The sequence below is a fragment of the Gekko japonicus genome, unplaced genomic scaffold (assembly GCF_001447785.1).
Source record: "Gekko japonicus isolate JY-2015 unplaced genomic scaffold, Gekko_japonicus_V1.1 scaffold457, whole genome shotgun sequence".
NCBI classification, from domain to species: domain Eukaryota; kingdom Metazoa; phylum Chordata; class Lepidosauria; order Squamata; family Gekkonidae; genus Gekko; species Gekko japonicus.
In genome coordinates, this window is record NW_015164196.1 from 578,330 (window position 1) to 600,912 (window position 22,583).

At 48.9% G+C, this 22,583-nt stretch overlaps 1 protein-coding gene across 1 annotated transcript in view; it reads right to left on the reverse strand.

The window, feature by feature from the left end:
• Positions 1-22,583, reverse strand: part of F11R (F11 receptor) — a 51,495-nt gene that overhangs the window by 4,163 nt on the left and 24,749 nt on the right. Inside the window, exons 2-6 of the mRNA XM_015408345.1 lie at positions 15,105-15,158; positions 5,839-5,952; positions 5,197-5,343; positions 3,717-3,919; positions 2,879-2,981 (exon numbers count right to left, since the gene is read on the reverse strand). Coding sequence (XP_015263831.1) covers positions 2,879-2,981; positions 3,717-3,919; positions 5,197-5,343; positions 5,839-5,952; positions 15,105-15,158 — 621 coding nt within the window. The remainder of the gene's footprint in view (positions 1-2,878; positions 2,982-3,716; positions 3,920-5,196; positions 5,344-5,838; positions 5,953-15,104; positions 15,159-22,583) is intronic.

A 22,583-nucleotide genomic window follows, 5' to 3' on the forward strand; every position in this document is an offset into this window, starting at 1 on the left:
ATTCCTGCCCAAAAATAGCCCTGGGTAAGACCTCTGACTAGACTGACCCTCCAACCCTAGGCACTCCATACCATTAAGCAAGTTCCCAGTCTGGACCCGGCCTCTGTCACCAACTCATTGGCTAGCCTGAGGAAACCCACCCTCTCCTCCCAGCTTCAGCCTTTTCATCTGTGCTAAAGGAGAATGTATGTAACGACTGATGCCACTCATCTCTGTAGCACTTTAGAACATCCCCATGCGGTCCTGCAACAGCCGCCCCCGCCAGGTAAGGCCACTATTATTCCCATCCTGAACACACAAAGCTGAGAGAATAGCAGCTTGCCAAAGCCCACCTGGTGACTTTTGTGGCAGAGGAGAGATTTCTGCTCATGCTTTTCAACGCTAAGACATCATTGAAAACCCCTCAAAGTAAGAAGCTAGTATTTGCAGGGATACGTATTCTGGAGTGTGGCGAGCAATCCAGAACACAGTTCCTGTCATCTGAAGTGAAGTGCCACGTTTCATTCTACAATCTCATGCTCAGCTGCGGCCAGTTCCCTCTGTCCACACGTACGTGAGTGAGCCTTTGGCGTGTGCACTCCCCCGCGCTTCCCTCTTCTGCTTGCAAATCATAAAGCTTGCTCTTGTATCCAAAATGGCAAAGAACAGTTTTGGTTGCCCTCCAAACCAGAATGGGACTCCCATGCAAACCACTGGCTAAAGAGAACTACAGTTTGGCCACAAAAAGAGGAAGGGTGGGGATGGAAAGTCAGAGCATATAAACCTGAGGTTTTCATAGAATCACAGGGTTGGAAGGGACCTCCAGGTTCATCTAGTCCAACCTGTGTTAACCTGGACATCTGTGCTAAAGAAAAATGCTAACCTGCGTTGTGAGAGGGATCTTTTAATCTTATGCAGGGAATAACACTTCAAGGAAAAGAAAGAGCTTGGACACCAGGTTATATAGTTTCATGGAATTTTGTTGGTACAGTTTGGTGTAGTGGTTAAAGTGCACGGACTCTAATCTGGGAGAACTGGGTTTGATTCCCCACTCCTCCACTTGCACCTGCTGGATGACCTTGGGCAAGCCATAGTTCTCACACAGCTGTTCTTGAAAAAGAGCATTTTCTGTCAGAGATCTTTCAGCCCCACCTACCTCACAGGGTGTCTGTTGTGGGGAGGGGAAGGGAAAGGAGTTTGTAAGCCGCTCTGAGACTCCTCTGGGTAGTGAAGGGTGGGGTATAAATCCAATCTCTCTTCTCTTCTTCTTCTACATAAGCTTTAACAAGAATTCTCCCTCCTTTTATCACATTAAGAATCTCCAGAATGCCACCAACAAAGAGAAGTACAGAGAGCATATAGCTTAGCCCAACGTAGATTTACCCTGCCTAGAGTAAAGCCGTAGCCCTTCCATAAAGCAGCACAGAGCAATAACAGCAAGCAAAAGGAAAACCCCTAGCTATCTCACCAATCCTCCAGGAAAGGGGTAGTGAGGCATACCAAAAGGCGGCCAAAGATGACTTGGTGGGAAAAGGCCTTACCTCCAGCAAGGGGTCTTCCTTCGGATGGATACCTGAAAGCCAGGCAATGAGGGAGAGAGGCTTGTATCCTCTCTCTCTCTGACTTCCTGCTGGAGACCCCTCGATCTTTATATCTCATTCGGCTCATCTGTCCATTCTCCTAAGCCAATCAGGATTTTACAACTACTCTTGGATCTTTACCAATTTGGATGGCGGGCTATTTTGGCCAAAAGGTGCATGAGCTTCCTGGGCTTCCCTCAACCAAAAAACCCACCTAATGTTGCTAGACCAGGTTGTCCTATGCTGGAACTGTTCCCAAACCTACTTCTGCTTTGGCTCAGCATTGCTGACGGGGCCTAGCTCCTGTCAGCATCCATTCTCAGACTCAGACCTGTTGTGACCGTCACCCCTTTCTTCATATTCACAGCTTCCCCAAAAACCATCCCTTTAGGTGCTTCTGGTTATGGAAAATAATGATCACAACATGGCACAGATGCACAGCATTAATTTGTAGGGCATAGCATAACTTCATGGTTACATATATAAGCATAACATTAAAATGCACTACAGGAATGGAAGATTTCAAACAAACAGGAGAGGGGGAGAACAACGTTTGAGTCCAGGGGCACCTTTCAGACCAACAAAGTTTTATTCGAGGTCTAAGCTTTCGTGTGCAAGCACACTTCTTCAGCAGGGGGGGTTGTGTGTGTTTGTGCATGCTTTGGCTATTAGAACTTGCTCCAGTCACTGTTCAGATCTGCCACAGACTCTTTGACTCCCACTACTCTATTTCTGTTCAGACTTCAACATCGGCTGTTTGGCCATGAAGGCTTCTTGAAACTTGTGGCGCTTCTGGAATCTCTGGTGGAGGGGATGGTCCAAATGTTTGCCATGTGACGTGAGAACCAGCCATCTAGGCTCTCTTCCCAAACAGAGGTCCTCCACAAGACCTCCATGCCCTGTTGATGGACTTCTAGAGGAACCGGTTGAGGCCACTGCGTGAGACGGGATGCTGGACTAGATGGACCACTGGTCTGATCCAGCAGGGTTATACTTATGTTCTTATGACAGCACCTGGTTCTATTGCAAATATCTCTTCTCACACGTTCTGTTCCTTGCCAGCTGCAGAACTAGCCATCAAGGATACTTTGGCCTCATAGGCTGGGTTGCTAACTCCACCTTGGGGGATTCCTGGAGATTGGGGGCAGTGTCTGGAGAGAAGCTTAGCAGAGATGCGATGCCACAGACTTCACCTTCTGAAGGCACCACTTCCTCCAGGGGAATTAGTGTCTGTAGATATGGGGATCAGTTGTAATTCCAGGAGAACCCCAGGCCCCACCTTGAGGTTGGTGAGGTGACGCCAGCTGAGGGATACTTACTGGGCTCCAAGTGGACAGCTTCAGACTTCTGGGAAGCCCCAATGCTGTTATCCGCCTCGCAAGCGTAGTCGCCAACATCAAAGGAAGTCGCCGGTTCAAACGTCTGACAGAGAGGAAGAAGAGCTATCAGCACAAGTAGATTCCCAGGAACTGGGAGAGGTCTCGCATGCCCGATCCAATGACCTACGCTCTTTCACGCGTCCCTCTGACTGCTGCATTAGCAGAAACCTCAAGATTACACAGCTGTTGTATTGCTCTCTCCAGACAAAGTGAGCCAAAGGAAATGTTGGGAGAAGGGAACCAGACGAGGCTCCCCTTCAGTCCCTGAAATGGTGTTAAAAGTATTTCTTTTTTTCTCATTCCGTCACAGAACTCACAACCGACCTGTCGAATTTCATCGTTTTATGAACACAGCTGCAAGCAACCTATGATTTCTAAGGATCGAGACTTTGGATCCTGAGGGATTTTCCTGCAAAAATATGAAAACCTAAGATCCCTCATCCACGCTTCCATACTGCACAGGCAAAAGGACTGGAAACAGAACGGAGCGTTTAATATCCCATGCCCCACACAGTACACTGTACACTACTGGGCCACCCCCTTTTCCTCACTCCCCAGATGGTGCCTCTCTTGCCTGCCTTTCCCTCCCACTATGCCCCACTGCTGCTAACATGAGGACCTCTCTCAGGCTGCGGATGCTGGGGAAGTTCTCAAGCTGTCCAAGGCCCTGGACAGGCCCCCACCCCCCGCAAACAGGCCACAGTGAACACAACAGACCAGACAGCTACATATATGGCTTTAAAAAGACTTGCAAGAAGGCTCTTGCTCGAGGCCGTACCAGCACCCCCGTACTGGAGTCGAGTGTGTAGGAGGAATTCTTGAAGAGGGTGTTGGTTTTGGGGTCCACGGGCATGAGGATGTCATTCCTGTACCACTTGAAGGTGGGCCGTGGGGAACCGTCCGTCTCCAGGCAAGTTAGGACTGCTCTGTTACCGATGGTTACAGAGGAGGGCACGTGAGCCTTGGGTTTGGAGGGCGGAACTGGAAGGGAAAGAGATGCCATTACAGGGACTCAGATACCGAAAGAACACTTCTCCAAACTGAGGTGGGCCCGCAGCCCCGCTGGATCAGACCAGCGGTCCATCTAGTCCAGCATCCTGTCTCACACAGTGGCCTCAACCAGTTACTCTGGGCGGCCAACAACAGGGCGTAGAGGCAGAGACCCTCCCCTTGATGTTGCCTCCTGACTCTGGGGTTCGGAGGCTGACTGCCTCTGAACACGGAGATTCCTCTCAGTCACCGTGGCCAGTAGCCACTGATAGATCTATTCTCCATGAATCTGCATAATCCCATTAAAGCTGGGTTTTTTTCCCCTGTGGCCATCACTACATCCTCTGGTAGTGAATTCCACATTTTAATCACTTTCATATGCACGCCCCAACTGCCCCCATTTGTCAAAAAGTGCCCTGGCTTCCTAGTCCCATCCCTGATAAATCATTTAATGATCGTGGCCTTTTGGGAGCCACCACGTTGCAGCTCCATAAACAGGAGGAGTTTGCAGCACTGCCATTCGTGAAAGCTCTGCTCATTCCCCTGAATCTCTAGACATCGAAATCTCCAGGTGGAGAAACAGATGCATCTGGCCTCTACCACACATGCATGCTAGTGTCTGCGCATGAGCACTAATGCACAGCGCAGCACTTTATAAATCCTGCAGCTCCTGAGATATATAATCTGAATATGCCAGCATGGTGTGACAGGCAGAAAGCTGTAGTGGTTCGACTGTCAGACTAGGATCTGGGAGACTTAGGTCCAAATCCCCCCAACTCTGCCATGGAAGCCTGCTGGGTGACCTTGGGCCAGTCACACATGCTCGCCTTAGCCTATCTCACAAGGTAAAAGGGAGAAGGGGAGAATGATGTAAGCCACTTTGGATCCCCACTGTGGAAAAAGGGAGGGTATAACTGAAGGAAATAAGTAAATGCTTCCATACTGCACAGGCAAAAGGACTGGAAACATTGCTTTCCTAGGATCTCTTTCCATGAATCATAGTAGCTGTTAAGGTGGTGACAATTGCAGGGTATATTAATACAGCAGACAACAACCTTCAGCAGTATGAAACAGTGGGAGAGGTAGGAAGCCTGAGGAAGTGCCCCTTGGTATGACATTCAGGGTATTATGAGCACGTCTCCCTTTTCATCCGTGGCATGTTGAAGGACTGTCAATCCATGGTGCCTGTTATTGCCAGAGACGAGAATGCTGGGGGAGTGGTTTACCGAAGGGCGAGCATCAGAGTCCTCCATTGCTTTCACTCCTACCTTGGACAACAAGGTCGATTGTGTTTTCCCTAAGCCCGCTGTTGATGTCGCCAACAACCTGACAGGTGTATTGCCCCGTATCTTTGCGGGTGACCGACTTGAGATAAAGCTCATTGGGATGGAAGTCAGCACGGTTCTTGTAGCTTTCTGCAGAAAAAGAAGATCTATTACAGCACCTGTAAGCGTGGCCTCAGCCAGGGCTCACAGCTGCCTAACCCCAGCATTTGTAAGTGGCCCTATAGCAGGAATCAGAGGAAAAGGTTTCTAGGTGGAGAAGATGCATCTTCCAACAGGGATCCCCAAACTTTAAGTCTATGGGAAGGCACTTTTGGAATTTTGAGTGCCATCTCAAAAACCAGCTAAGAAACTCCTATGGGGGGGAAGCTATTTTCAAATGGACCTTACTGGCAGACCCAAAGGTGATGCCTCCTTGAGGCACCTCCTGCTCCAGTGAGGCAGAAGAAAGCCGGGACTGGCTCTTTGATTTGGAGAACAGGGGAGAAACAAGTGGGTAACAGGAAAGACAGTGATAGGCAACATGCTGGGTAAAAGTCTTCTATGTCCAGTGCCAAGATGCACTTTAGAAAATCCTCCCATTTTAGAAAGCTGAGACTTCCACCACCCACCAAAACAGCCATGTACCTGTCAGCTGGCCTTCATAGTACACAAACGCTGTGCCACTGGAACCCTGAAATTTCCACTCCAGGCGCGATGGTGTACCCACCCCGGCTTTGGCTTTACATGGCAGGTTGACCGCTAGAAATGTACAAAGGGAAAGAAGAATGAGGACAAAATGGCACAAGGGGAGGCATCAGATCATCAGGACACCATATTGCAGGAACTAATGAGAACAAAGTAATAATTCGACATGAAGCCCTGCAGAAATAACTGTGGAACGACGACTCCATCACAGTCCCCAAGCACAAAGTGTTAGCTCGAGGCAGTAAAGTTGGAAGGGAAGGAGGAGGCAGGTCAAGGTGCTTCCGAGTCTTAACTGATCGGAACAAACACAAGTAAAATGCATCTAAGTATATAGCAATTCTGTTGAACAAACAATTATTTTTCCTATTTTTAGGGATTTCCCACGGTTCAAGGCTCACGGTTAAGGGGAAACCACACTGGTCTCCACAAAGCACTGGGTTGGATCCTGCAAGGTCTATTCCCCAATACTAGAAGGTCTTTGAGATCTGAGGGGTTTTCAGTAAAGACAGGTTGCTTACCTGTAACTGGTGATCTTCGAGTGGTCATCTGTGCATTCACACCCTTGGGAATATACTGCGCCTGCGCTGACCTTCTCGGTACCGGTAGCTAGCAAAAGGGATTTTCGCGCCTCTCCCAGGTCACGCGCCGGCTCCACTGCGCATGACCAAGGAGGGGCACGCAGATCCCGCCAGTTCCTTCTGACCGCCGCCCAACAGCCTTCAAAGAAACAAGATGAAGGGCCGAGAGCAGAGGGGAAGGAGGGCGGGTGGTGTGAATGCACAGATGACCACTCGAAGATCACCAGTTACAGGTAAGCAACCTGTCTATCTTCTTCGTGGTCTCTGTGCATCACACCCTTGGGAGAATAGCAAGCAATAACTCTTACCTGGAGGAGGGGCCGAGGCCCTACATCTGCGCCGTCTGCAATATAGACCGACCCAACGCCACACGACGAGAAGACCGGACATCAAGGGCATAATGCTTCACGAAGGTGAGCGGAGTAGCCCAAGTCGCAGCGTTGCAGATGTCCTCCAACGGCATACCTCGCAGGAAAGCTGTGGAAGTTGCTACCGCCCTCGTAGAATGGGCGCGAAGCTGACCTGGAAGAGGTTTCTTAGCCAAAGCGTAGCATAGCTTGATCACCTCCACAATCCATCTCGACAGCCTCTGGGAAGAGATCTTCTTCCCTTGGGAGGGCATACTGTGAGCAACAAACAAAGCTGGAGACTGGCGAAAAGACTTAGTCCTGCCCAAATAGAACAACAACGCTCTCTTAACATCCAGAGAATGCAATTTCCGTTCCTCTTCATTAGCAGGAGACGGGAAAAATGATGGCAGAACTACATCTGAACGTAAATGAAATTCCGAAACAACTTTCGGTAAAAAGGAGATGTCCAAAGACAATGAAACCCCATGTGGGGAAAAACTTAAGTATGGTGGATCACACCTCAGAGCAGACAATTCGCTGACCCGACGAGCAGAGGTAATGGCCACCAAAAACGCAGTCTTGAGTGACAGCAATTTTAGAGAGCAAGTGGCCAATGGCTCGAAAGGTTTTCCCATCAAAAAACGCAAAACTAAAGCCAAATCCCAGGCCGGGGTTGGAGGACGACGGGGAGGGTACAGGCGAATAAGGCCTTTACAAAACTGTTTTGTCTGAGGATGCGAGAAAACTGAAAACCCATCAACAGATGGATGAAAAGCTGACACCGCAGCTAAATACACTTTAACCGACGAAAAACTGAGACCCAAGTCCATTCTGGACAAAATAAATGCAAAAATAGACCTCAAATCCACTGGCGGAGGAGGTAGATTTGAGGAATTCAAATACTGCAGGAATAGATTCCACTTCCTTGTGTAGGAAGTCCGAGTAGACAGTTTACGACAGTTCAACAAGACATCATTGATACGAGCGTCCATCACTGAAAGCGTATTTCCCACAGAGTCAGCTTGAGACTCAGAGGATCGTAGTGAAGGACCTGGCCCTCCTGAGCCTGGAGGAGATCCAACTCCTGCGGCAGGTGTACAAAGGATCCCTTGGCTAACCTCAACAGTGTCGGGAACCAAACTTGCCGAGGCCACCAGGGGGCTACTAGAAGACAATGGGGCTTGTCGTGTTGTATTTTCACCAACACCCTGTGAAGCAGCGGAATCGGAGGAAATAGGTACAGAAAGTTGTGAGCCCACGATATCAACAGGCCGTCCCCCAGTGACAGAGGGTCCAACCCCGCTCTGGAACAAAACATGGGACACTTCTTGTTGAATCGAGTTGCAAAAACATCGATGTGGGGATGTCCCAGACGTTGAAAAAGAGGGAGGAGATACTTTGAATTCAGCTCCCAATCGTGGTCCGATGCTCCTCCTCTGCTCAGGAAATCTGCTTGCTGGTTCAAAGTTCCTGGCAGATGGGCAGCTTGGAGAGTGATATTCCGATGAAGGCACTCTTCCCATATGTCCATAGCTAGCCTGCAAAGGGATCTGGACACTGTCCCGCCCTGGCGATTGATATAAGCCATTGCAGTTGTATTGTCCGTAAATATTAACACAGCTTTCCCTGCAACCTGTTTGTGCAAGGATCTGAGGGCAAATTTTACGGCCAGCAGTTCCAGATAGTTGATGTGATGACGTTTCCAAAGGGGCTGCCATGGAGCACCCACACAAGTGTCGTCCGTATGAGCACCCCAACCCCACAGGGAGGCGTCTGTGGTGATCGACATCACGGGAACAATCGGTTGGAACGGTGCACCCGCCAGCAAATTGGTGTCCACGAGCCACCACTGCAGGGAGGTAAGGACCTGAGGAGGCACGACTAGTCGAAGACTTGGGGGGTGAAAGGAGGGGCGAAATTTCTTTAGAAACCAAAGCTGCAACGGACGCATGCGAAGGCGTGCACACTCGATCACAGAGGTGGTGGCTGCCATGAGACCCAGGATCCGCTGAACGTGGACTGCTGATGTCACATTGGATCGGAACAAACGTCGAATTTCCAGACGAATGGTATCTGCCCGTTGGCGAGGAAGGTAGGCCCGAGTGGCCAGGGAATCTATGACAGCTCCTATGAACTGCACGCGAGTTGCAGGTTGCAGCATGGATTTCTGCAAATTGACTAGAATTCCAAGGGAGGATAGGGTCGACAGTGTAATGGTGATGTGCTGAAGGAGACAGTCCTTTGAATCTGCCACCATTAACCAGTCGTCTATGTACGGAAAAATCTGAATGCCCTGAAGACGAAGGTGGGCGACGACAACCACCATTACCTTCGTGAAAACCCTGGGGGCGGTAGAGAGCCCGAAGGGGAGGGCTTTGAATTGATAATGGTCCTCTCCGACCGTGAATCTGAGGAATTTTCTGTGACGAGGATGGATGGAGACGTGAAAATAAGCGTCTTTGAGATCTAAAGTGACCATCCATGTCCCTGGAGGCAGGAGTGGTAAAATACTTTGCAAAGTGGTCATACGAAACTTTTTGTAAACAATGAATCGATTGAGAAATCTTAGATCCATAATTGGACGAAGTCCTCCGTCCTTCTTGGGGACCGTGAAATATCTGGAATAAATCCCGTGGCAACGATCTGCCGCCGGGACTATCTCTATAGCGTTTTTCAGTGACAGAGATCGTACTTCTTGCATCAGGACAGGTGACGTTGGAGTTCCGACGAAATGGGAAATTGTGGGGATTTGAGAAAACTCTATGAGATAGCCATCTCTTATTATAGAGTGAACCCATTTGTCTGTAGAAATGTCCAGCCATGCGTGAAGAAAGGGAGCGAGGCGAGTATGAGCAGTAAGGCTGAAGTCAAAGCCCCTGTTTGGGATTCTTGGGAAACTTCGACTTATAGGCACCCGATGATTGTCCTTTATTCTTAGGGGGAAAAGACCTTGACTGAGAAGAGGGAGGTCTTTGCCATTGATCCGTAGGCGATTTGTTGTACGGTTGTCTAGAAGACCAAGATTGTCTAGGCCATTGCTTGGTCTTAGGGTATTTAGTTGGGGGAGAGATTCCCAGACTTTTAGACGTCTTGATACTCTTATCCATTTCCTGTAATACCGTATCAGTGGTGGAACTAAACAGTCCAGAGCCTTCAAAAGGAAGGTCCTCCACCGACGATCTGGTATCATATGGCAATGAGGAGGAACGGAGCCAGGCATGTCTGCGTAGGGCTACGGAAGTTGCTAGAGTCTTGCTAGCAGATTCCAAGGAATGCTTGGCAGCACTAATTTGATGTCTAGCCAGTACCATCCCTTCATTTTGAAGCCTCTTAATCTGAGGCTGACATTCCTTTGGTACATGTGGAAGGAAGTCGTTTAAGCGTTTCCACAAATTGAACTGATAGCGGCCCATGCAGGCTGCATAATTTGCCGTTTTAATGCCCATTGCACCGACAGTGTAAAATTTTCTGCCCACCGAGTCCAACTTCTTTCCTTCCTTATCTGATGGCGTTGAGTGACTCGATTTTCCTTTCGTGGACGACGATACGACCAAAGAATTGGGTTTAGGATGCGTGTATAGAAACTCAGCCCCAGATTCTTGGATCTTGTACATGTGATCCAGACGTTTATTGGATACAGTAATGGAGGCTGGATGGGTCCAAAAGTCCTTAGTAGTTTGTAAGAGGACTTTTGTCATTGGAAGAGCCACAGAAGGCGAAGTGTTGGAATGCATAATGTCAAAAACATTGTCATCCACGAAACTGGCAACGAGAGTAGGAGTCATAGACAGGTCCAACGCCATACGTTGAACAAAGTCTCCATATGACTTAACATCCTCTGATGGAGAAATAGGCAGATCCGCTTCCACATCCTGTGGGGTGGATTGTATGTTCACGTCCTCTATATGTTCAGAGGAGTCGTCTGAATCGGAGGATACATTGGATGGTTCCGGGGATGATCCGGGTAATTCCGGTTGATGCGTTGTCGGCATGTTGACCGGGGGTGCAGCCGGGTCTGGTGGATGTATCGGCATGGACTGCTTCGATACCGAGGATCGATCCCGAAACTGCGAGATGCGGGATGACACCGATTGACGATCCCAGTCAGGTGGAGGTGGTGGAGGAAAAGCCCATGGGTATGGGTATCGGCTTCCATACAAGTAATGCCACTGTCTCTCATCCCAGGTTAAAGTAGGGGATGCCGGTCGGTGTCGATCATCGACTCCACGTTCCGGGGAAGCATGAGAGGATTGACGACTCGACATATCAGATTGCGACTGATTTGTCTGCTGAGTAAGGTCGATGTCGAGATCTGAACCAATCAGGTGATGAGGTTCTTGCGTGAGATCTCGACCTTGACTAGCTGAAACCTTATGGACTTTCGACTTGTCCGTTTTAGGTTTCTTCGACTGCTGTGAGTCTTTGCCCTGCTTCCGGATCTTGGAAGGTACGGCATCAGATATCCCCTGCTTCCGGATCTTGGAAGGTACGGGGTGGTCTTTTATCGGCGTCGATCGTTTCGGTGCCGAAGCATCGATTGCGACCGTCGACGTCGATGGTCCCGAAACGGGAGGACAAGTGTCCGCAGCCAGGGTGGACATCGAGGCGTGCCCGGACGTGTCCAACGGCGAAGACGACTGTGGAGATAGCGCCTTCTCCATCAAAGCCAAGTGCAGACGAGCTGCCCTGTTTTTTCTCGTCTGGTTCGAGAATTTCTGGCAATGTCCGCACTTAGAAACACAGTGCGACTCCCCTAAACAGACGAGGCAAAGCGAATGCCCGTCGGTGGGAGATATTTTAAGGCCGCAAGTCTTACACCGTTTGAAACAACCCCACCGCGGGGCCATAGGCCAGCGGAGGGGGAAACGTTAAAGACAAGGAACAAACACACCGAAGAAAAATGCTAACTACAAAAAACAAAATAAAGAAAAGGAAACTAACTAAACGCAAGTTTAGCAGAAAGTTAGGTACTTAACAGACCGAAGCAGAAGGCGTCCTACCAGCGCGGCGGTCAGAAAAGAACTGGCGGGATCTGCGTGCCCCTCCTTGGTCATGTGCAGTGGAGCCGGCGCGTGACCTGGGAGAGGCGCGAAAATCCCTTTTGCTAGCTACCGGTACCGAGAAGGTCAGCGCAGGCGCAGTATATTCCCAAGGGTGTGATGCACAGAGACCACGAAGAAGATAACATTGTTTTACTGATTAATGATACCCTCTCAGTGTCTCTTAAGCAATGGGGAAGAACAAACAGCAAAACATGGTTGTCCCCCCCTTTCTGGGTTTAAAACAATACCTGGAGGAAGCATTTTCAATTGTGGAAATAATACTGGAGCCAAAAATTAACCTTAGTTCCTAGCACATTGGCCTTTCCACCCACGGCTGCTCAATTACACATCTGACAGACTCAAGTCAGAGTCTCATTCTTCAAAAAATAATAATCAAATTCTGTTTCTCCTTAAGCTTATCGTGGCAAGAAGTCTGTTCCTTGTCCGACTGGTGCAACAGGAGGCCAGGAATCGGATGGAACAGCTATTACAACCACATTAAAAGGTAAAGGTTCCCTTGCTCGAAAGCCAGTCGAATCCAACTCTAGGGTTGTGGTGCTCATCTCCGTTTCAAAGCCGAAGAGCCAGCGCTGTCCAAAGACGTTTCCGTGGTCATGTGGCCGGCATGACTAAACACCAAGGTGCACGGAACGCTGTTACCTTCCCACTGAAGTGGTACCTATTTATCTACTTGCAATTTCTTGCTTTCGAACTGCTAGGTTGGCAGGAGCTGGAACTAGAGACAGGAGCTCACCCTGTCTTGCGGCACCCGGGTCTTGAACTGCTGAACTACTGACCTTCCACAGCCTGCAGTTCATCGTCTTAACCACTTGAGCCACCGCAGCTCCTACAACCGCATTACTGGAAGGTTTTGGGAAGTCCTGGTCACCAGAATGTCCCAGATAGGTGCTATCACACCTGGCCCCCTTCTCAGCCTCACCTGCTTCCTCAAAGAATACAAGCAGCAGCAGCTCTCTCTAGGTGTCAGAGTGAGACCCACACAGTTGGGAACAGCCATGCTGCCTCTGCCTGTCTCTCCTAGAGCTGGGCACCCTCCACATAAGGCAGGCCCCGCAACAAGCGGGGTGGCATGAATGTAACATCTTGCTGAAGGTTCCCCAAAAGCTTAAACCAGCCCCAGTTGCTTCACAGATTGACTCATTATAACAAAAACACTGGACGAGCAGGAAGCGAGCATGAAATGCCTTGCGTTTCCTTGAAGAATTAACACGAATCCTGACACAGCCTCTAGATCATGATTACACATGTTACACACACACAGAGGGGTGTGGGTTTTTTTGTTCTGATGATTAGATGTGACATCAGAGGCATCGGATTGTTTTCCTTATCCCCTTGCTTGAATGCTGTGCTAGCACTTCCAAAGGGTTTTTTAAAAATATATTTTTTGGGGGGGGGGAGACAAAAAGTTGGAGCATAAAGGCAAGCAAAGCTCCAAAGAATATTCAAAGCAGGAAGGGGAAGCGTTGCTCAACTGCTTCCCCCGCACTTCACCTTCAAAGAGCATTTCCTGTTGAAGGAAAAAGGACTGTCCAGGGAGAGCCAGCTGCACTCATCACACAAGGGAAGCTCTGGCAGGAAGGGGACCAGGATGGCAGGAAAGGGAACGTTTTATGACACTCCATGGCCGGAAGGGCCCCATTCATGCTGGTGGAACAAGGTACACACACCTGGAACATATCTAGTTAACCCATGCTTCTGTACTTCAGGGGCACACACAATAGACTGGTGTGGGGTGCAGAGGTTCTAAAAGGCCAAGACTAAGCAGGGACTGCGCAGCCCTCCACCACACAGAGTCATAAGCTGCTTCCACACAGGTGTGTCCCCCCACCCCCCCGCTTCAAGCTAGCAAACCGCAGTGGTTTTTTGTCTGTCTGTTCGGGAACACCCACAGAATGTCATGGTATAATCATGCTCTAACTCAGGGGTCCCCAACATGGTGCCCGTGGACACCTTTTCTGGTGCCTGCCAAGTGGAGTGGGCGGGCATCTTTTTCAACAGAGCTTCTGCCTGAAATGTTGGAGAGGTACTATAGAGTTAGATATGACCTCGCTCCCTGATATTCTGTGGCTGGCTCCGCCTCCTACAGCAGCCATTTTCTAATTATGCCCACTACACCATGTGTCAGAATTTCCAAGGTGCCCACAGGCTCAAAAACGGTCGTGGACCCCTGCTCTAGCCATACTTTCCCTTTCCTTAGTGCTCGCTTTCCCAGATCTGCTTTCCTCTGATCTTCTGGGGAAGACCAGCACAAGCACGTGATCGGGTGGCTGCACTGCCCTGCCCTCCCCCATTATCCAGGGGTCCTGCTCACACTGGCACCGCTTTCCTTCCCTCAGGCCTTCACAGCCACCATTCTCCCTCATCATGCCACTAAGAGGACTAGTTCCGGGCTTTAAAAAAAAAGAAGAGGTGTGTGCTTGCTATATCATTATAATGCCGGCCCCTCTGAATTCTAGCTTTCCTATTGTTTACAAAAAGTAAGTCTCCCATCCTTTTGGTTTGGAGATGTGATGTGTCCGCAATTAGAAGTGGCTAGAGAAGGAGAAGAAGAGATTGGATTTATACCCCGCCCTTCACTACCCAAAGGAGTCTCAGAGCGGCTTACAAACTCCTTTCCCTTCCCCTCCCCACAACAGACAGCCTACTATGAAGTAGGTGAGGCTGAGAGAGCTCTTTTGAGGATTGCTCTCGAGAGAACGGCTCTGGAAGAACTTGTGACTGACCCAAGGTCACACCAGCAGCTGCATGTGGAGGAGTGGGGAATCAAACCCGGCTCTCCCAGATTGGTGTACTGATTAGAAGTGCAGACTCCAAACTAAAAAGAGACTTTTTAGAATGAAAGCTGGGGATTTAGAGGGGCCAGTAGATCGTGGCAATAGATTGGTATAATATAATGCTATAGAAGTCTAGCGATTACTGATACATATATATTTTAAAAAGCTTGAAAACAACCTTCCAGTGGTATGGGTGGATATAGAAGCCATGGGGGGGGGGCACAGTTTGAGGTAAGAGGTACTATAGAGTACCTGGAAAGCTCCTGTATGGTATTTCAATCCTTGGCCTCTCCTGAAATGCCCTCCAGGCAGAAGAGCTAGGAAAGAGCTCTCTCTGCCCGGGGCCCTCAAAAGCTCCCTGTCTGTCAGGGTTGATAGCAGTGGGCTAGAAGGTATCAGGCAGCATCACGTGTTAAGCACAATTTTCTTCTCAGAACTTACACTGATTCTCAGGAACTTGGATCTCCTCTTTGGTCTGGCCTGATACCAAGGACCCTGTTGGGAGAAAGGGGAAAAAATGGCTGTCAGGAGACCTCACTTTGCAGATGAGTGACAGAGAAGGAGTCTCCCTTCAGCGCTCGAACACAGCAACAAGCAAGTAAGGGCCCTGCAGAAGGTCATGCAGATCAGCCTCTTGAAGAGATGCTTCTGGAAAGGAATGCCTGTAAATCTGGTGAGTCACCAACCCTGACAGCGAGGATGTCAACAGCCACTTACCTGTGTGGAGTATGAGGAAACACCACCACCTCCAGCTGGGGAAGGTTTAGAAAGTTGGTTCATCTAACATATTAGCTCATAACACAATTTTGAAATACAGCCAAAGATAAAGAACTCTTTAAAAAATATCCAAACGACTACAAACACTTAAAAAAACCCCCACCAACCTCACTCATAACTAATTCCTAAAAGACCTTCCATTCTCTACCATAAGACTGAAGCTTGGCTCCACCAAGCAACCGTAATTACTCGAGAAAGTCCTTTGACAAAGTTTTACACCCCCTCCACCTAGAAACAAAAAGAGAGCCAATTATCAGGGAAGCTCATACAACCTGTTTCACCGAGGAGGCTGCCTGCTGGGTTATGGACTGGCATCATTTGGAGACAGGCTTGCAAACAGTTCCCCATCACCCTTTACCCCTTCCACACACACACAACGGGACACAAAACACACAAAACAGGGTAGCTCATACAACCTGTTTCACCGAGGAGGCTGCCTGCTGGGTTATGGACTGGCATCATTTGGAGACAGGCTTGCAAACAGTTCCCCCCCCCCCTTTTCCCCCCCCCCCACACACACACACAAAACGGGAACTTGTCAAAGCTGCCAAGGATCCCTCCCCCTAGACAAGTTTCCCTCACAAAGTGTAGTCCCAACCCAAACAGCACACAAACAGGAGGGTGCCCAGAATTTTCTTGCCTCCCTGTGGCTCCCTTCCTGGGACCTCCGAGCTAGGCCAAGAGCAAGCTGAGATTCAGGAGGGTGCTGGCTGAAATGCAAGCTCCCTGTGCCATCTGAGGAAGTGAGCTCTCACTCAAGAAAGCTCAAGCTAGAATACATGTTAATCCTAAAGTGCCACTGGACTTCTGGCTTAAAGGTAAAGGTCTCCCTTGCTCGAAAGTCAGTCGAATCCGACTCTAGGGTTGCGGTGCTCATCTCCGTTTCAAAGCCGAAGAAGCCAGCGCTGTCCGAAGACGTTTCCGTGGTCATGTGGCTGGCATGACTAAACACCAAGGCGCACGGAACGCTGTTACCTTCCCACTGAAGTGGTACCTATTTATCTACTTGCAATTTCTTGCTTTCAAACTGCTAGGTTGGCAGGAGCTGGAACTAGAGACGGGAGCTCACTCCGTCATGCGGCAAACTTGGGTCTCGAACTGCTGGACTACCGACCTTCCACAGCCTGGAGTTCAGCGTCTTAACCACTTGAGCCCCGCAGCTCCTTCTGGCTTATTTTGCTACAATAACCAAACACGGCTATCCCTCTGGAACCACCAGGCCAAGCCATTTGCGTGCAGCCTCCCATCTGTACAGTTGCCAACTCCAGCTTGGGAAATTCCTGAAGATCTGGGGATGCAGCCTGGAGAGAGCGCGGCTTGGGGCGGGGAGGAACCTCAGGAGGGTACAGTGCCACGGAGTCCACCCTCCAAAGCATCCCCTTGTCTCCAGGGGAATGGATCTTGGTAGTCTGGAGATGAGCTGTAATTTCCGGGGGATTCCCAGGTGCTACCTAGAGGGTTGTACCAATCCGGCCAAAGATCACCTAGATTTCCACATGTTTCATTGTGGATTTCTTCAGAGCCGAAATGTTCTAGGTTGTATTCAATATATTCCCATGTAATTGTGATCTGGAACTCGTGCCTGCAATATGACTGTAGAGAATCACCCATTTGTATCCTCTTAAAATCTTATGATTCTTTTGAGAACCTCTGGCTAACAATTTAGTGTGAGAAGGCTGCTGCCACAGTTGGGAGATTATACAGATTGGTGATTCTCCACAGTCATATTGCAGGCGCACGGGTTCCAGATCACAATTATGTGGGAATATGTTGAATACAACCTGAAACACTTCAGCTCTGAAGAAATCCATGAATGAAACGGGCGGAAATACAGATGCTCTTTGGCCGGATTGGTACACCTGCAATTGCTAGTTTTCATGCTGAAGGCTGAAGTGCTGGACTGTATTGCATGTCCTCTACATGAAAGTGTTCATAGGATTTTTTCCCTTTAGTTATTACTTTCAGAATCAGACAAATTGTTGTCGTCTTAGATGCTCATTGACTTGTCTCAGTAAGAAATTCAAGATACAAATAGGTTATAAAACAATTGTTTCATTGGTTGACATTTTTTGTTGTGGTGTTTCTGTGATTTTTCTGCTACCTAGAGGGTGACAACCCTAGAGGGACCTCAGTAGGGTATAATGCCCCAGAGTTTAACTTCCAAAGCAGCCATTTTGTCCAGGGGAATTATCCCCTGTTGTCTGGGGACCATCTGCATTATGGGGCTAGCACTGACCAACCCTACCAGAATGTTGTAAGGATCACTGCGATCATGTGCATGAAACATTTTAGAGACTGGAAGCACTGGACACATGCTAAATATTAACCCCTGCTGTCTCCTACCACAAGCAGTGCTGGCTTCAGAACTCACATACGCCACACAAGCAGCAGCCAATCACAGTATCAGATTTGTTTGTTTCACGTGTTCCTGCACATGTGCCAAGTCAGGCACACTGCAAGGTCCACGGGGTGAAACTTTTACAGCCTGAAGGGTAATAAGCAGAGCAGAGGCACCTTCGCAAACAGAGGCACCTGAATAATAGAACTAGCACTCTACTTTGCATCTTAGCCACACACAGGTGGGGATTGCTCTCCCCCCCCCCCAAGGAAGGCCAAGCAGGTGTTTGGCTAGGCCAAAAACTCATTACCTGAAACCACAAGAGGAGGCTTCAAAATAGCCCTTCTATAGATAAACTAGACATTTCTTCATTGACATGACCATTACGTAACTTGTTTTGCAAGCATCCCCGAGGCATCTGGCTGGCCACTGTTGAAAGCAGTGTTCTTGGTCTGATCCCACAAAAGTTACTCTCATACACAGTACACTCAATACCTCATTGCCTTGCAAACAATTGGCAGGCACCTATTTTGCATTGGCACAAAGGTGGGAAGAACTGTGCCACAGACATGAACGACAAGGAGTAGATCCTCCCCCCACACACACACACTATCTCACATGCCTTTTATTCAGCACCAGGAAGAAAACCCACGTAATACTTTTTATTAGGACTAACCAAATTGACCGGAACATTGTGCAAACTTTCGAGAACCAGGAAGGGCCCTCAAGTAAAAACTATGACTCAACATTTTAATAACCACACAGGTTAGTGAAATCGGTAGGGAGACGGATGCATAAAAGCAGGAAACTTATGGGAGTGTGTATTTGCAGCTGTAGTTTACCTACAAAAGTGGCGAGTGGGACCAGTCATGCAGCCACCATGAAAGTTGCTGCACCACAGGATCTGAGGAACCATGACCCAGGAAGCTGTGCAACTACTGGGGAGGGGGGGGAGAGAATGCTAAACCACGCCCTTTGGACTGTGTGCACTGCCAGCAGCGTAATCAGACGATCTGTCCGGGCTTGTGCCATCAAGTTATTATCAAGGATGCTACCAAGAAGGAGAGCGCCCTGGCAGGGAGGTGTACGGAAGCAGAAAGGAGCAAGAAGAGGCAAGGGATTGTTTACCTCTGACCCACCTGGTAGAATTCCCTGTGCTGCCAAATTCTCGCCTCACCTCCCTCCCACGCACCCGATGCTCACTTGGGGAGCGGCAGAAGAAACCAGCCGATGAAACTCAGCTAAAGGCAAGTTCCATCCCCCCCCCTTCCCACCTCCACACTACTTGTAAGTTATTTCCTCTTCTGTCAAGAATTTCCCCCCCCACTCTTCAAGCCAGATATTTATAGTGACCTCACTACCGGAAGATGACTTCAGCTCGGCTTTATCGAACAACTGCTAGTGGGGGCTTCCCGCCAGGCACCACCTGCTGCAGACGGGCCCTTTCTTTTTCCTGCATTTGCTTTTGCTCGTGTGCTGCCTCTTGAAAGGCAGCCAAAAGGAAAACTTCATTCTATTGACTGGTCATCCTCCTCGTATTGTGTGGCGGGGGTCGGCTGCGCCTCCTAAACAACACACGTCCATCCGGCTTCAAGAAATGTGACCTGAACAGCCCAGGCAATCCCGATCTCATCGGATCTCAGAAGCTAAGCAGGGCCGACCCTGGCAAGTATTTGGATGGGAGACCTCCAAGGAATACCAGGGCCGGGAGGCAGAGGCAGGCTATCAAGCCATTTCTCTGAACGTCCTCCATGCCCCAGTAGGAGTCGCCAGAGGTCGCCATGACTTCCAGGCATGGGCACACAGACACAAATGCAAAAATACAAAGAAAAAGAAACAAGAAAGGTGACTGGCAGAATACTGGCTAAGCAACTGGAAACAGGGTTGCCAGCCTCCAGGTGGGGCCTGGAGATCTCCTGGGATTACAACGGATTTCCAGACTACAGAGATCAGGATCCCTGGAGAAAATGGCTGCTTTGGAGGGTGGACTCCCGGGCATTATACCCCGCTGAGGTCCCTCCCCTCCCCTCCCCAAACCCCACCCTCCCAGGCTCCACCCCAAAGTCTCCAGGAATTTCCAAACCCAAAGTTGGCAACCCTCCTGAAGTCTGGATGAGGCAAAATCTGGTTCCAATCTCCCCTCTGCTACAAACTCACTTGATCTTCTTAGGCAAGCCACTATTTTCTCTATCTCAGCCCCCTGCTTGTAATTTAGGGACAATATTGGCCTACCTTACAAGACGGTTGTAAGCAATGCACAATGCTAACTATGATCATCATAATCATGGTTTATAGGGAAAGCAAATCCTGAGAATCCAGTTTTTAAAGAGAGTGATTCAACAGACGGACAACGGAAGCAACCGATTAATCTCCTTTTCTGGTTTCAGGGGGTAGTCATGTTGGTCTGCAGTAAAAGAGCAAGACTCGAGTCTAGCAGCGTCCGAAAGGCCCACAAGAGTTCCAGGGTAGGAGCTTTTGAGAGTCTGATGAAGGAAGCTTTGATTTCTGGAAGCTGACATCTTGTTGGTCTCTGAGGTGCTACTGAACTAGAATCTTGCTCTCCTTCGCTGGTATTCGTTTTATTTAAAACATTTTTATGCTGCCTTTCCACCCACACAGGGTCGCCCGAGGCAGCGGACATCAAAACATTTAAAAGAAGGTATATATGACATATTTAAACAGTTCAATAAAGCACATACACACAAACACAGAACCAGGAAGGAGGGCCAATCAACTTTACTCATCTCTATCTTCTGGTGTGTTCGCTGCTCCTCCCAATTTGGTGCCATCTGCAAATTTAATAAGTAGCCCCTCCAGACCCTCATCCAGATCATTTATAAAAAATACTGAAAAGTGCTGGGCCCAGAACCGATCCGTGTGGCACCTCGCTGGGCACCTCCCTCCATTCAAATGAAATGCCCTTGACAACTGGGTGTATCCATACAACTTCCAGGATTCTGCCCCCCCCCCCGGATCTTTCCCAAACCTGCTTTGCTCCCAAAGTTTTGGAAAAGACTGCAGAAAAACCTGGATGGCTCTCTCACGTGGCCGGGAAAGTTCAGGTTTTCATGGTCCCGGTCACGTGACAGCCATTTATCTCTCAAGTGGACATTTCTTTCCCAACCCCCCAGAGGGGCTTTTTAATTTCTGTTTCTTCTTGGCCACTTGAATTCCGTTATATTGACATAACATTAAAAGAATATGTGCTAACAGGTCCTCTGAATTTCCAGGGGGCCCCCCATTGCAGCTTTAAGAAAAAGAAGAAAAAGCCCAGCGAGGTGGAATGGCTGCTGCCAGTGATGAGAAGATGGAAACCTGGTATGTGTGTGTGGGGGGACCCTTGCTGCTGTGCTGTATTGGCAGCCTCGGTGGGGAAATTGCACAAGCCCGTCCCTGTGCGAAAAACACACTGGGATCCAGCTGAAAAGGCAACCCCAAATGACCTGCAGGTGGCATTTCCCGAGCAGGCCAGGAGGTAGAGGAAAAATTAAGCACCCTTCTCTCAGTGGCCAATTTTCCACTGCAAATGCCCCCAGGCAGACAACCTCTCTCCCCAGCAGCCAGGCTGACTTCTAATTTTGCCATTCAGCTGGGGTGAGCTTACCAGGAGAGACCACCAGGAGATGCTACTTCAGGATCACCTACCTGCCAGCCACACACACACACACACACCGGCATTGGAAGGCAAACATGGTATTGGGACCCTGATTGCGTCATAACTTGTTACTGTACCCTGATCCTTCACAAACACGGCACAAGACGGATCCGCTGACATTTCTAAGTGTTCAGTGGTAGGCTTGTCAATTCTGGGTTAAGAAATTCCTGGAGATTTGGGGTGGAGCTGGGGAGGGTGGGGTTAGGGGATAAGAGATACCTTAGCAGGATATAATGCCACAGCAATTACATGTTTCCATTATACCAGGGGTAACCAGTATGTGCCAGTGGCCCTTAAAGTTCTTAATGCCAAATTAGCTGCTCAATTATTCTACGGAGTACCAATCTGGATTGAAGCCTTAATTGGCGACTTGGAAAGAATTCAGTCCAGATTCTTGCAGAAAATTCTTGGACTTCCCTCGTGTGTTCCTTATGCAGCTTTATGCTTAGAAACCAATCAAAGGCTTCTATCGACCAGAGCATGGCTGATAACAACTCAGTTTTGTCTTAAACTTTATTTCCATGCTAAAGCTAAAAGTATTATTACTCACATGTTAACTGAGTCCCATCTCTCTCCATGGCTTAGATATGTAGAGGAGAAACTCTCTAGAATGGGAATATCCCCGGATTATTTAGCCCCCTTTTCAGATAAACAAGCCTATGCTATTATTAAACAAAGATTTCTCAACATCGAAAGGCAAGAACTTAGGGAACGCGCAGCCAGCAGATGCTCCCCAAGCAGGTTGGGGACTTTTGACATGGGCTCTACTGCAAAGTATCTGTTAAGTTTAACAGCCCCACATCATCGCAGAGCATACATGCTTGCATGCTTTAATGTTCTGCCATCAGAGGTGCTTTTAGGGAGGTACCACCAGGTACCATATGTAGACAGACTTCGTTCTTGCTCTCTGAAAGATATAGAATCCACTGCACACACCATACTACATTGCCCCCTCTATAGGGATATCCGATCTCGTTTTATTACTCCATTTCTAGAGGGTAAAAGCTGACACTCTGATCTCAATTGTTCACTTTCTTCTGTTTAATTCTAATTGTGAAATAATGGAGGCTGTTGCAAAATGTTTATATTATGGAATCAGAAGACGAGGCTTGAATAGCCAAGTGTAAGTGACTGATGCATCTTAGTATTT